Genomic DNA, 16,027 nt, shown 5'->3' with positions numbered 1-16,027 from the left:
GGCCTTGACTTACGAGTTTAATTCGTTCTGAGACCGAGCTCGTTAAGGAGCTCGTTAACTCAAATTACTCTGTCAACTCAATGCAAAAAATCGGCCGAGAGACAGCTGGTATCTCAAAAAACTCGTTAGTCGGGACACTCGTAAGTCAAGGCCCCACTGTATTATATGAAATGCTGAAGGGTATTTTTTAAGAGGAAGAAGAAAAATGTAAAGATAATAAATATGAACAACAAAGTGACAACAAATACATATCTATCAACAATTGAATCTAAAAATCAAATGAATAAATCTGGTGAATGGAATAGAATCAGGGGCATTGAAATATAACAGACTGACGATTCTCAGAGGGAAGGGGGTGTGGGAGGGTGCGGGAAGAGATTAGACAAAGATCTTATATGCATGTATGTATTAACTATGGACACAGACAATAGGGTGGGGAGGGTATGGGGTGGAGTGGGAACCAGGTGGAGGGAAGCTATGGGGGGAAAAAAGATGGACATCTGTAATAATCTCAACAATAAAGATTAATTTAAAAAAATAAAAAAATAAAAAAACCCATATGAATTGGTTCATATTCTATTACCAAAAAAAGCATTCATCAGCAAACTTTGTTTTTAACAGTCATAATTTTAGAGACTAAGAACAAAAAAATCTAACTTCCATATAATTATGTAATTAATATTCAATAAATCTCTATTCCCTTATCATGAAGTTCAGGAACATTTATCTATACAAAAATGTTAGTTACGTATTCAATGATCATAGAAGTGTTCAAATTGAATATAGATGTTTATAATGCCACCAAGCAAAGGAGAATTAATGGGATAAATAGAGGCAGAATCTTTCAAATGAACCTGATACTTACCAATAATCCACAGTATAAGAAGATAGTCTATTCTTTCAAGGGCTGGTCCCATAGTGTTTTTCTTATCCTCATTGTAGACAAGAGAATATAGGTTTAGTAACAGCAAGAATGTGAAATATGATGCTCCATGAATAATAAATTTCATAAAGGGTGTATGAATGATTCTGCCAAACTGAGATTTGGGAGCTATCAAATAGCAAAGTGACAAAAGTGGCCAAAAGATGCCAACTGTTAAAACAGTCATTATCTTCTTACAGGTAGGCTTACGTCGGTAACCTGACATCTGTCCAAACCAAACAGTATTCAGAAACTGTTGGCAGTTAGACTGGGAGACAAACTGAAAAGGAATACACAGATAAAAAAAAAAAAAGTGAAGTGAAACCTGTAAATAGGATCTGATAACACCATTATTTAACTGACATTCAAAGTTTTAATAATAGCTTAAAATCAATTTTATATGGTCCACATAGATTTTTTCTCACATGTAATAAAGAGTATAGAGGTTAAGAGCATAGACTCTGGAGCCAGATTACTTAGATTCAAATCTAGGCACTATCACTCATTAAATGACCTTGAACAAGTTTTTAAACCTTTCTAACACTCAAATTCCCTACATGTAAAATGAAGATAGTAATAGTATCTACTTCATAAACTTGTTATAAGGATTAAATGTAAAGCTCTTAAAATAGTGCCTGGTTAATAGCATGTACATTACATAGTGATAATTATTAATTAGCCTCCTTAGTTATTTGCAAATTTAATTTATAAATGCTCTTATAATGTTTATGAAATTTCAAGTTTAACAAGTAAAAATCATAGAAAGAGACTTTAGTCTACAAAAATTAATGATTTCAGTTACAAGAAACCAAGATGTCAAGATAACAAAGCAATCAAAGTATAAAATCAGACATTTATGATCCATAAAAGCAGAAAAACTTAAATGCAGTAAAGTTACTCTTTAATCTACTTAAAACTGAATTTGGTGTGACAATGAAAAATGTTCCCAAATAAGAAGAAAATTCTAGTTTGCAAATTCCAGAAGTGTTTCCCCAATATAATGCTCACTTAAGGATTCTGATAGCTCTACATAAGTAACGGGATCAGGTTTAAAGTTACTAAAGTAAAGCACAAGTGATCATAACATCGTTCAGATATCTAAATAATATTTAGCCACTCTTCTGTTTTAAAATGATTTATCCTGAGATATAATTTAAAACAAAGTTTTTAAAACAAAATTTCTATTGTTTATTATGCTTATTAAGAAATTTCCTAATATACTATATGTTTCTTTTAGCACTTAATTCTTATTTCATCTTTTATTCTTTTGCTCAGATTCAGGTGTTCCTACAGAATCTTAATTTGTCTTTCAAGATGAAATATTGGAGAAATAGCCTTTTCTCCCACCAATTATCCAATTTAGTAACATGCCAAACTTATTGGTTTCACCCTTCCCCCAAATATCAAAGCAATCTTAGGACTGTTTGCTGTCCTTGCAATCCCTCTATATAATGATGATTTAATTAAATGATATTAAATATGTAATTAGAAAAACAAAATTTCAATTGGAAATGTTATAAGTCTGTGGTGGATTTTAAATTCTTTGATACTCCTCTAATCAAGAGATGCGCGATCAATGTTCCCTACCCTTCAACAAGCTTGTGATTACTTCTTTACATTTTTTATTTATTTTTACTTATTTTGTTGTTGTTATTCCCCTGAGGATATTTTTTTTCCATTGATTTTTAGGGATCGAACCTACAACCCAGGTACGTCATGCCCTTGACTGGGAATTGAAACTGGGACATTTGGTGCACAGGCTGGCACTCTAACCACTGAGCACCACTGGCCAGGTCTGTGATTGCTTTCACCAGGAGATTCTGGAAGAAGTGATGCTATGTGACTTCTGAAGATAGGTCATAAAAAGTCATGCAGTTTCCACTTGGAAGAACTCTTGCTCTTGGAGCCATAAACTGCCCTGTATAATGTTCTCCTGCCATGAAACTACCCTGCTGTGAGGAAGTCCAGACTATATGGAGGCATTCTAGTCAGCCCTCAGAGGATTCTCAGACCATTTCCTTGCAGCCAATCCACCATGACAGCCATGCCCCTCCTCAGTTACAGTTCTCAGGAGGCCCCCCTCTATGGACCCATCCACCTGAGCATCCAGTCCACTCAGAGCTCCCTGTTTGAGTCCTCAGCTGCTGCTCAGGCACCAGACATATGATCAACAAAGCCTCTAGATGATTGCAGCCCTGGTCATTAGAGCTACCTCCAGGTGGGCCCTACACATAGTGAGACAGAGACAAATCATCTTTGCTGTGTCCTTTCCTAATTCTAGACCTAAAGGATCCAAGAGCATTATAAAATGATTATGAAACCATTATAAAATGATTATGAAATGCTGTTTTATGCCACTAAGTATCAGGGTACTTTGTTATTCAGGATGAATTACCTAAATAAAGTTTACCAACTATTTGGGAAAATATTATCTTCTCTTTTAATCATACTTAGAAATCTAGTTTCATTCATCCTTAAAATTATAGAGTATCTTCCTTTCAATTAAAAATATTACTATTTATTTTTTTCTTTAAAAAGTACAGAAGCATTTATTATAAGAAAAATACAAATAATGTTAATCATATACAACCAAAGATAATTGAAATCATTGAGAGATTACGCTCAGCTAAGTAAAAGGAAACATCCAGAGTCTGCCTGAAATGAGGAAAGTGTTGGATTCTCACATGAAGGACTGGCTCAGAGCAGTCACTGCAGTGTGGTAGAAGAACAAACTGCTATGTGGCTCCTTTGCACTGCACCATTGTAGCTGTCACAGTAGGATTTGAATCACAGCCAGGAGTAGTATCAACAGGACAAATTAGACCTAATACAAATGCCATCTAGAGGAGTGCAAACCCTTCAGAAAACCGTCTCAACCATGACACTCTACATGTTGCCACCATATGCTAGACACATATGGGCTTGCAGGAAAATCCAACCTATGCTGGATCTTTAATGTTGTATTCTGAACATCTGTAAAGCTTACACATGACACAATGGAAGGATATTCTTGGCTGGCAGGGCAAAGACAGGAAAACAAACTAAAAGCAAATTTATACAAAAGCCCTATGCTTCTGTCTGTCTCCGTTACACAAGTGGCTTCAAACAATCTAACCCTATTTCACTTCTGCACTCAAGTTTCACATAAGTTAGGCTGTGGTTATTTATAACATAACAAAGTCAGGAAGGGTCATCTCCAACTCCAGATTTTATTGTCCTATCACAGGTATTATCTTCTTAATGCAAAGTTCATAGTTCAAATCCCAGCCAAAACCAATGACAAAAAACAAAGGACAATGGGTGAAAATAATTCACATGGGACTCTACTCTACAATGAACTTTGAGTTCTTACAAAAATAGATGGCAAATATTTATTGACTAAAATAATACTGAATGTCAAGTGTAATTGAAAAATTAAAAAATATGAATTGACAATAAAATGGAGTAAGGGTCTTCAGGCCAATGAAAAAGCACTTTTCTCTCAAAATAGGATACACAATGTGGGTAAGGCATATTCATTCAATACTTGCCACAGGAGGCCAGTAGGAAAAAAATGAACAAATACCCAAGTATCATTTTTCAATGTTCCTTTCCTTATAAAACATTACAAAATTACATAAAAGTTACTTACTTACTTTTCTTTCACCTTCCTTCGAATAAACTATTTGGTATCTCCTGTGTGTCCTCCAGGGATACAAATATGTCATCAGGAAACTGCCTCTTAGTTTTTTTCTTCCCTAACCAGGTAACCTTGGTTCTTTCCACCTTTCTTTAATTCTTTTCCCAATCACTTAAGTTGATTTTGCATCTTGTTATCTCTCTATTCTAACATTTTCTAAAATTTCATGTTTAAGTTGTAGAACAACGTAGTAAAGAAATTAACCTAAGATTTAGTCAATAATGTCTAGCCAAAATGTATATTAGAAGAAGTTTACATGTTTCTACTTATATGCATGAGCATTGTATTTCCTTTTGAAACCATATAGGTATTCTATTGATTTATAATCTTACAGCTACACTGATTCAAATTATTGTACTTAATTTATTTCCCTATAAATTTTCTACCTTAACTAAGGACCTTGGAATATTAAATATATATGACTTGAAGCCAGAGATCTGGAAAAGCAATATATTGTCTAGGTAATCTTAAGGAAAACATCTTAAAATTCCTGTATCAAACCTATTGTGAGGCTCAAATTTTAAACCAAGATAAAAATAATCATTCTGTTCCTAGGATCAAAGGTTCTGTATTTTGTTTTTTACCATTATCTATTCAGGCCCCATTTTTATATTAAAATAAATTTGATAAACAAGTTTTATTCCAACATCTATGTTGATAATAAAAATGGGTCTCAGAAGCAATACCTTTGAAGTACCATTTATCAATACTCCATACTGTCAACTAGATATCATTGTCTAAATATAAAATGTTTAGTAAATTATCCCTAAAATGAAATTTAAAATACATACCTTTCTTCTTCAAGTTCCTGAATCATGTGTATGTATGTGTATGGGGAGTAGAAATAGGTATTTCCCTTAATAGGAAGGGATGATGCCAGAAGAGCCAGATTCAACTTAGTTATATTACCATGTGCCTCTCCACCTTCGGATTTCACAATGAATTAACAAATAAGAATCAGGAAACATAACATCTGATACTTTATTTTTAAGCAGATAGGTAGTATTACTATATAAAGAACTATTATAACAGATCAATAAAACAAACTAGGACAAACAAAACACAAGAGGGAAAGTTTACTGTGAGGTCATGACATAAGATCTTACCTGTGTAGCTAATATTTCCCCAAACATTAAATTAATATATATTATTATTAAAATTAAAAATAATAGCAATTATCCCTGAATACTTGCTTAATACTAGTACTCATTATACTAAACTCTTAACTATATATTCTTAGTTAATTCTTAAAACTAAAGCTCAGACAGATTCAATAACTTTCCTAAGGACACACATTTTTATGAAGAACTAGGATCTCAACTTATATGTGCTGCTCCAAAGCCTTTGCCCTGAGCCACTAGACTACTGTGGAGGAAATAATTTAAATACATCACAGAAACCCTCATACCTCCTTTTGGTTATATTTGATAGCAAGTTTTAGACGACTTAAATTCATTCTTTCTTCTAATAATCCTCGTTTGTCAAGAGGCTCATCACTAGATGTATGGTTTAGAATAACTTCCAATTCGCGTGAATTCCGGGCTTGTGCAAGCAAATCTTTAGCAAACATTTTACATTGCCGGGCTAGTTCCTCATAATCATTCCTGCAAAATACAATGGTTGATTGTTAGAAATGTCACTTCCAACTTCCAACTACGCTATATTCACTAGAAAACTTTTACTCAGTAACATTTTAGTTCTGATAGTGGTGTGTGAAGTCATTATGTGCTGACTGTCAAAGGAACCTACTGTGTATTAATTTTCCACAGCTTTGGGGAAAACTATAATACAGTTATGTTCATGGTGTTCACACAATGCTTCCATATTTATATATATATATATATATATATATATATATATATAATATATACACATATATATACTTCCATATATATACTGATATCCCTAGAAATTCTGATATTTGTCAACCAACTCTTCTCTTAATTCATTTTCCCTTATTCTCTATAAGTTTGGTATAAAACTTCCTTTTATATTACTTATCTAAACAATAGATAACAATATATTTATGCTAACCAATAAATGTTACTCTATAGTTTTTAACTAAACATTTTTTCAATAACAGTCTACAACATGTTTATGCTACTTCTGATATTAAAATAGTATTTTGATTCATTTTTACAGTGTTCATTTGAAAAAAATTCAAGTTAAAAAGAAAGATCCTAAAACATGTCTAGTCAAGAATTCTCTTTCAGAATCACATTTCCTTAAAACTTAGGATTTAACTGCTTGTTAAAGTCAGGCCTAAATCAATTTGTGAGGAACTAAGAAGTTTTAGTAGACAATTTCTAAAAAATATATTCATTATATTAAATTTATATCTGAGTATAATAATTTAAGAATAAAGTTAGAAATAAATAATTATGAGTCCATTGAACTTCAGAAATTTTTATTCCTTTTTTTTTCTTAAAGGGAAAGGAAGGGAAAATAGGAAGATTTCCTATTGATTAATATCTCTCTAAAACAGGGTCTTCCATAAACTGGCTGCATAAAATTATAACTAAAAAAATTAAAAACTCTTAGGGGCTAACATTTTTCTCATCCATTCTTTGCATTTACTATGTTACCAAAATACCTAAGAATAAATAGTTGGATTTCTTTAACAACTGAATTAGTACCTGCTTCAGTCTAGAAATCTAGTTGCAGGTGGGAACATTCAGAGTGTATATTTTTACAAAGATATCTCACCTTAGATAAAGATTGTAAAACCACTATATTCAAAGGTAAAATGAATACATTTAATCAACCTAATTTGCTTAAGCTCTAATAAATTCCTGAAAGACTGCGAAGAGTCTGTATAATTTGGATGAAGATATAGTAGACTAGATGCAAAGAGTCCTCTGTTCTAGTTACAACTCGGCTCCTACTTTCAATGTCAACTCTGTTCCTAATTAGATGTTGGTACCAGTAAAACAGGTAACCTATATAGATCACATTCCCTGCCTATAAAAACAAGGGGTTATAGAAAAGGATTCTATGATCACTTCAAAATCTAACTTTATTAGTCTATGCTTATAATTTAATCATAGTAGTTGTTTCAAATCCCTTTTTGGAAGGAATTGTATTTTATATGGTAACTCAGAACTCTATGAGATTATAATAGGAAGTTCTTCATATTTAAAAGAAATACTTTATTAACAGTCTCATCTGCTAATTAAAGTAGCAAAAAATTACATTTTAAGCATGTCTCATGTTCATCCAAGTATATACTTTGTCATTTCAAGTTGAGGTAAATTTTAATATATCCAAATTAAAATGTAGTTCCAAACTTGAAAACGTATAAACAGGTATTTTTAAAGATTTCTGGAACTAAGAGCTCTCAAGAACACACACTATGTACTGCTATAAAGGCAAAGAAAATTGCAAGCTTCATTTTGCCCTTCCAGTAAATAGAAGTTTGAATTTTCCCAATCTTATCAAATCATTGGAGGAAAGCAATGTAAGACATGGCTCCACCATCAGCTGGACATGAAAAAAATGGTGGGAACTGGCCAGAAATCTTGATCAATTCTTCCTTCTTTGGAGGGCCATCAGGGATACTTTAACTTAAGGGAAAGTCTCAAAGCTTTTCCTCAAGTTGACTAATTGTAGTTTTCTAAAAAAAATTTTTTTAAATGTCTATCAGTAGTTTAATAGGCTGTTTTTTCCAAAGGTCCCCTCCCCCCAACTTAACTATCTATGAAGAAATGATTAACAGCGATTTGGGGGGTATACAAACTGCACATAACTCTTCATTTCAGAAGAAATGTCTACATGCTATACTTCTCCTAACAGAAACTCTCACTAAACAGTGAAAACAAACTTGGTCTCTCTGTGTGGAACATCCCTGACATTCAGAAAGCATTCCACATGCTTCTAAACGTTATGAAGAATCATACTCCAAGGACTATAGATGTGGAGTAAGGAAGGTAGGACAGAGTAGTTATAAACTGTTTGTCCTTGCTCAAGCTGCCATTCCCACTCCTCTTCCCATTGCCCTCGGATGCTTTTGGCAATGTGGAACAAAGCAAGAGTGGTGCAAGAGTGGTGCAAGAGGGGCAAAGAGCAGATGGGAAGACGTGATCTAAATCATACCAGGGTCTATTCCACTGAGAGAGAAGGGAAATCCCAGTAGGTGGCAGCAAGGTCTATCATCTTGAATCAAATGTAATTATATATTTTAAATTACCCTATGAAAAAGTCAGGCTGAAAATATTCTGGAAAAAAAGTTAAAATATAATTTATAATTTCTATTCATTCCCACCTGAATTCCACCTCCACAAGGCTTAGTTCTTTTAAATCAGCACTAAGTTCAAATGCTCTCAGAATTGGATCCTCCTCTGTTAACATTATTAGAGCTGGACTGGCCAAACAACGATATATATCAAGACGAAACCTGTGATAAAATTTTATTCCATAATGTAAAAGAAAATTATTACATACACATGATTAGTACTTTTAATTCACAATTTTCATAAATTTAAAATTACAGTATTCTAAAATCAAACAAAAAAATACACTTATTACAGGATACCTTACATAAAAATAAAAATACTTTAAAAGTACTTTGAGAAAAAATATTGAAAAAATTTTTATTCCTGAATCTTAGCTTATTTTAAATGAAATGTTAATGACTAATATAATTTGATCATTAAGTTATTCCTTCAATAATAAAGACTACTTTAATACACTAAATATATGTAACACATGAGTCATTCAACTAGGTTATTTTTTAAAGATGTTTCAAATCCTAAGAATGAAATCATGGATTAAAAATGGCAGAGGAGTAAATGGATGCTGCATGGACATGCTCCCACGACCCAAACTGGAATTAAAACAAAAATATACCCAGGTCAGAGCTGCTGGTGCAACCTGGTATGACCAGCCACAGGTCACAGGACCACGCTGCATGTGCACTGCCAGAGGAAACTAGGGCGTCATCCTGCCTTGGGTGCCGGGGCCGCACAGTGAATTGCATGCAAGAGGGCTCTGAGCCCTCAAAAGGAGTCACACACCACAGGAATTGTACACACACCCCCACTGACCCTGAAAATCTGAAGTGGACAACTGAGGGACCAGAACCATGGGAGAAGAGGGTACTACTCAGAGTAGAGACAATAAAGGTGTGAAACTCAAGGCAGACCCAGCCTCCAGTCTAGCAAGGATTATTGAATCACTAGGGGCTTCAACACCTCGAACCCCAAACAGGGTGCCCAGAGCCAGAAAGAGACAGAAAAAGGGAAAGACAAAAAAAAAAAAACCCAAAGGAAAGAAAAGGAGGAATCACCAGGAAAAGAACTAAATGAAATGCAGGCAAGAAATATGTTAAAGAAAGAATTCAGAGTAAGGGTCATACAGTTCCTAAACCAGCTGGATGAGAAAATTACCAACTTATGTAAGAATCAAGAGGAAATGAAGAACGATATGGCTACAATAAAAAAACAAAAAACAAAACAAAACACACACACACAATGAAAGGTTTCAACAGTAAAGTAGAAGACGCTGAGGACCGAATTAGCAAGTTAGAAGACAGGGCAGAAAAACCCACCCAATCTGAACAGCAATTGGAAAAAAAAATTAGAAAGCAGGAGGAAAGCTTAAGGGAGCTATGGGACAACATGAAATGAAGCAACATCTGTATAATAGGGGTGCCAAAAGGACAAGAAGACAAGCAAGGATTAGAAACCCTATTGGAAGAAATGACAGAAAACTTGCCTGATGCGGGGAAGGAAAAAGTCACACAAGCACAGAGAGTCCAAATTAAGATGAACCCAAAAAGACCCACACCAAGACACGTTGTAAATACAATGGCAAATGTTAATGACAAAGAGAGAATCTTAAGGGCTGAAAGGTAGAGACAGAGTTATCTACAAGGAATCTCCCATTAGATTATCAAATGATTTCTCAACAGAAACAGATCAGGCCAGAAGGGAATGGAATGAAGTATACAAAGTGATGCAAAGCAAGGGACTGAATCCAAGAATACTCCATCCAGCAAGGCTATCATTCAAAACTGAAGGGAAAATCAGGAGCTTTGCAGACAAAAAATGGCTAAGGGAGTTTATTACTACCAAGCCAGCATTGCAAGAAATACTAAAGGGACTGTTGTAAAAAGAAGAAATAGAAAGGCAAGAAGGAACACAGGCAGAAGGAATAAAAATGGCTACAAACAAGTACTTATCCTATATAATAAAAGGCTAATATGCAAATAGACCAAATGGTGGAACAACCAGAACTGAAGAACCAGTCGCTATAACGTGCACTGGCCACCAGGGGGCGTGCGTGCAACATGGCGGGCATCGGCTGCGGCGAGATGGTGGAGCAGGTGAGCAGGGGCGCCAGTCGCTGTCATCAGGGCAAGCTTCTGGTGGTTACTAAAATTCTTTGCGAGATGGTGGAGCAGGTGAGCAGGGGCGCCAGTCGCTGTCATCAGGGCAAGCTTCTGGTGGTTACTGAAAATTCTTTGCTCCCGTGCACTGCAGCCCCGCCCAGTGCTCGCACCTGCTGCCAGCGCCGACCCCACTCACACCTGCTGCCGGTGCCAGAGCCACTGCTTGCACCCACTGCCAGCGCCAGCACCGCTCACACCCACAGCCAGCACCGGAGCCGCCACTTGCGCCCACTGCCAGTGCCTGCCGCCAGTCCCGATTGCTCAGCACCATCAACAGGTGTGAGCGGCGGCTGCTGGCCCTGATCGCCCCTGAGGGTTTCTCCACCTCCCCCTGCTCCTGAGGGGTAACAGGGTAGCAGCAGCCGCTCACACTCACTGACAGTGCTGGACCTGCTCGCACCCACTGCTGGTGCTGGTCCGTCGCACTGCGCCGTCAGCAGGTATTAGCGGGACCAGCGCCGTAAGCGCATGGGAGTGGTGGTGGCAGGAGTAGGGCTGCTGGCAGACAGAGGACCAGGGGCCACAGCAGGAGGAGCCAGATGGGGGCATGGAGGATGGGCCGAGACCTGCCCCTGTGTCTACCGCAGCCTCGCAGCCCACAAGGTACACAAATTCGTGCACTGGGCCCCTAGTCTACAATAATAAAAGCATAATATGCTAGTTAGACCAGACGACCTCCTGGATGAAGCTAGGGCTGCAAGGAAAGCCCGGGTCCCGGGTACCTGCTGGCGGTGGGAGGGAAGCCCGGGTCCCGGGTGCCTGCCAGTGGCCAGAGGGAAGCCTTGGTCCTGGGTGCCCGCCGGCGGCTGAATGGAAGCCCGGGTCCAGGTGCCAAAGGGAAGCTGGTGCCAGCAGCAAGGGGAAGGAATGCCTACTCTTGCATGAATTTCGTGCATCGGGCCCCTCATAGATGTGAAAATCCTCAACACAGTTCTAACAAATCATATCCAGCACTACATTAGAAAGATCATACATCATAACTAAATGAAATTTATTCCGGGGATGCAAGTCTGGAATAATATCCGCAAGTCAATAAATGTGATACATCACATAAACAAATTGAGAGGAAAAATCACATGTCAATTGATGCAGAAAAATCATTTGACAAAATCCAATAGCTTTTCTTGATAAAAACCCTCAGCAAAGTGGGAATAGAGGGGCCATACCTCAATATAACCAAAACCTTATCTAACAAACCTACAAGCCAACATCATATTCAATGGGCAAAAATTAAAACATTTCCCCTAAGAACAGGAATAAGACAGGGATGCCTATTTTCACCACTCCTGTTCAAAATAGTACTGGAAGTGCTAGCCATATCAATCAGACAAGAAGAATAAATAAAAGGCATCCAAATTGGAAAAGAAGAAGTAAAACTGTCATTATTTGCAGATGACATGGTATTGTACATAGAAAACCCTAAAGACTCCATCAAAAAAGTACTATATTGCCATAGCTGGTTTGGCTAAATGGATAGAGCATCAAACTACGGACTGAAGGGTCCTGGTTTGACTGTGGTCAAGGGCATATGCCAGTGTTGCAGGCTTGATTCCCAGTATGGGACGTGCAAGAGGCAACCAATCAATTATTTTCTCTCATCATTGATGTTTCTATCTCTCTTTCCCTCTCCCTTCTTCTCTGAAATCAATAGAGATATATTTTTTTAAAAAACTACTAGATTTAATTAATGAATTCAACAATGTAGCAGGATACAAAATTAAAACCCAGGAAACAATGGCTTTTTTATACACCAATAATGAACGCACAGAAAGAGAAACTAAAAAACAATCCCATTTAACATTACAACAAAAAAATCAAGATAACTAGGAATAAACTCAACTAAGGAAATACAAGACCTGTACTTGGAAAACCACAGGACATTGAAAAAAGAGATAGAGGAAGACATAAACAGATGGAAGAATATACCATGTTCATGGATTGGTAGAACCAACAACGTTAAAATGTCTCTATTACCGTAAGCAATCTATAGATTCGATGCAATCTCCATTAAAATATCAATGGCATATTTCACAGACCTAGAAAAACTCTCCAAACATTCCATATGTAATAAAAAAAAAGACCCCGAACAGCTACAGCAATCCTAATAAAGAAGAACAGAGTAGGAGGGATCACAATACCAGATATTAGCTATTCTACAAAGCCACTGTTCTCAAAACTGGTGCTGGCACAGGAACAGACATATAGACCAATGGAACAGAACAGAGAACCCAGAGTCGACGCAAGCCCTTATGCTCAATTAATATTTGAAAAAAGGAGGCAAGAGCATACAATGGAGTCAAAATACTCTCTTCAATAAATGGTGTTGGGAAATTGGACAGATACATGCAAAAAAATAAAACTAGAACAACAACTTACACCATGCACAAAAATAACCTCAAAATGGATAAAGGACTTAAACGTAAGACGGGAAACCATAAAAATATTAAAAGAATCTATAGGCAACAAAATACCAGACAAGTCGTAGCAATCAATCTCTTTACCGATACAGCTCCTAGGACAATGGAAACTAAGGAAAAAATAAACAAATGGGACTACATCAAAATAAAAAGCAAAAAAAAAAAAAAAAAAAAAGGCATCAATAAAACAACAAGAAAGCCCACTGCATGGGAGAACATATTTGCCAATGTTATATCTGATGAGGGTTTAATCTCCAAAATTTATGGGGAACTCATACAACTTAACAAAAGGAAGATAAACAATCCAATGAAACAATGGGCAAAGGTCCTAAATACACAGTTCTTGAAAGTGGATTTACAGAAGGCCAAGGGACATATGAAAACATGCTCAAAGTCACTAATCATCCAAGAGATGCAAATCAAAATGACAATGAGGTTCCATCTCACACCTGTCAGAATGGCTATCGTCAACAAATCAACAAAGGACAAATGCTGGCGAGGATGTAGAGAAAAAGGAATCGTGTGCACTGCTGGTGAGAATGCAGACTGGTGAAGCCACTGTGGAAAAAAGTATGGAGTGTCCTCAAAAATTAAAAATGGAACTCCCATTTGACCCAGTAATACCACTTCTAGGGATATATCTCAGGAAATCAGAAACACCAATCAGAAAGGATATATGCACTCCTATGTTCATAACAGCACAATTTACAATAGCCAAGATTTGGAAACAGCCTAAGTGACCATCAGCAGATGAGTAGATTAGAAAACTGTGGTACATCTACACAACGGAATACTACGCTGCTATAAAAAGAAAGAACTTGTACCATTTGCAACAGCACAGATGGACCTGGAGAGCATTATGCTAAGCTAAATAATCCGGTCTGAGAAAGATAAATATCACATGATCTCACTCATTGTAGAATATAATGAACAATATAAACTGATGAACAAAAATAGATCCAGAGACATAGAAGCATTGAACAGACCATCAAACCTCCTAGGGAAGGCGGGTGGGGGGCAGGTAAGAGAGCAAACAAAGGACTTGTATGCATGCATATAAGCATAACCAATGGACACAGGCAGTAGAGGGGGTGAGGGGATGTGCTGGGAAGTAATAGTGGCCAGGGAGAGGTCAATGGAAGGAAAAGGAGACATATGTAATACTTTAAACAATAAATAATTTTTAAAAAAGAAAATATAAAAAATCTTCCTAATCAACAGAAGACTAGCTGGAGAGAACCCAAATAACCGAGGAATGAAAGTGGGTACTACATAGGACTGGTAGGAAGGACAGAGGCACGAGAGGGCTGGCTGAGCCCCCAGAGACAGCAACTGAATTTCCGAAGAGATATCTCAGGTGTGGGGGGTTGGTACAAAGAACTCTAGGTTCTAATCCCCATGCTGGGTCCCCAAGCAGAGAGCACCAGAACTGACAAGGTTACCCACATAACATCTTGCTGTGAACATCAGGGGGTTGCTGTCAGCCAGGGTGGGATGGCTAAAAATTTAGGGCCCTCTTAAAGGGCCAACACACAAAATACCCTGTGTAGCCACTCACCTTGTGCTCTGGCAGAGGGAGGGTAGAGTTAAGTGGAGCTGTGTGAGCTTCTGCTAGGACTGGAGGCTCTGGGGATAGAGCTCATAAAGCAGACATCCCAGTTTCCTGTGCTGAGTCATTCCCTCACACTGCAGAGTTCATCTTTCTCACTCAAACAACTTCTATACGGACTGCATTCTCTGGGGGTAAGATAGCTGACCCACTCTATTGGAAAACACCTATCCCACAGTGTAGAGTTTCTGAGACCCATAAAGAGACTGAGAATAGCAATTAGCCTCCAGGCAGAAACAACTGACCCACCCTGTTGGGAAAAAAAAAAGCTCTTTCCACATCTTTGAACGATTGTCTGAGGGCAATTCAAGACAGAATCCTATCAGTCTATAGGCAGAGAAAGTCTCTTGATTATTTGAGTCTCTGCTTGATCTAATTAGTCAGAAACAGCATTTAACACTGTCCTGCACCAGAGATTGAGGGGAGCAGCAGATCTACCTAATACAGAGTCACAAATATAGGAAGCCAAAATGAGGAGAAAAAGAAACAAATCACAAGTGAAAGAACAAGAGAATCTCCAGAAGAGAGATCAATGAAATGGAGATAAGAAATTTATCTGATATAGAGTTCAGAATAATAATGGTAAAGATACTCAACAGCATGAAAAAAGATATAGTAATTATGAAAACAGAAATAAAGAATGACATAGCATAAATAAAGAACACATTGGAAGGAATACACAGTAGATTAGGGGAAGATGAGGATTAAAAGAGTGACTTAGAAGACAGGGTAGAGAGAGAAACCAAGATGGCGGCATAGGTAAACACCGGAAATTGCTGCCTCCCACAACAACTTCAAAAATACAACTAAAAGACAAAACGGACATCATCCAGAACTACAGGAAGGCTGGCTGAGTGGAAATTCTACAACTAGAAGGAAAGAAAAAAGCACACTGAGACTCAGAGGAGCTGCGGAAGTAAAGTGCAGAGGTACGGAGGCGCACGTGGAAAGGGCTGGCAGCTGAGGACACGGTTGTCTTTTTCAATCGGGAGGGAGTCTCAAGCTCCCAACT

At 37.1% G+C, this 16,027-nt stretch overlaps 1 protein-coding gene across 1 annotated transcript in view; it reads right to left on the bottom strand.

Annotated features, from left to right (window-relative positions):
• Window positions 1–16,027, bottom strand: part of TRPC1 (transient receptor potential cation channel, subfamily C, member 1) — a gene marked incomplete at its 5' end in the record, with an annotated part of 172,941 nt that overhangs the window by 77,527 nt on the left and 79,387 nt on the right. The window contains 3 exons of the mRNA XM_014542148.1: window positions 866–1,202; window positions 6,010–6,205; window positions 8,863–8,994. Coding sequence (XP_014397634.1) covers window positions 866–1,202; window positions 6,010–6,205; window positions 8,863–8,994 — 665 coding nt within the window. The remainder of the gene's footprint in view (window positions 1–865; window positions 1,203–6,009; window positions 6,206–8,862; window positions 8,995–16,027) is intronic.

The sequence above is a fragment of the Myotis brandtii genome, unplaced genomic scaffold (genome assembly GCF_000412655.1).
Source record: "Myotis brandtii unplaced genomic scaffold, ASM41265v1 scaffold291, whole genome shotgun sequence".
Taxonomy (NCBI): Eukaryota; Metazoa; Chordata; class Mammalia; order Chiroptera; family Vespertilionidae; genus Myotis; species Myotis brandtii.
The sequence above is the reverse complement of the archived record's forward strand: the minus strand, read 5'-3'. Positions and strand labels throughout refer to the sequence as shown.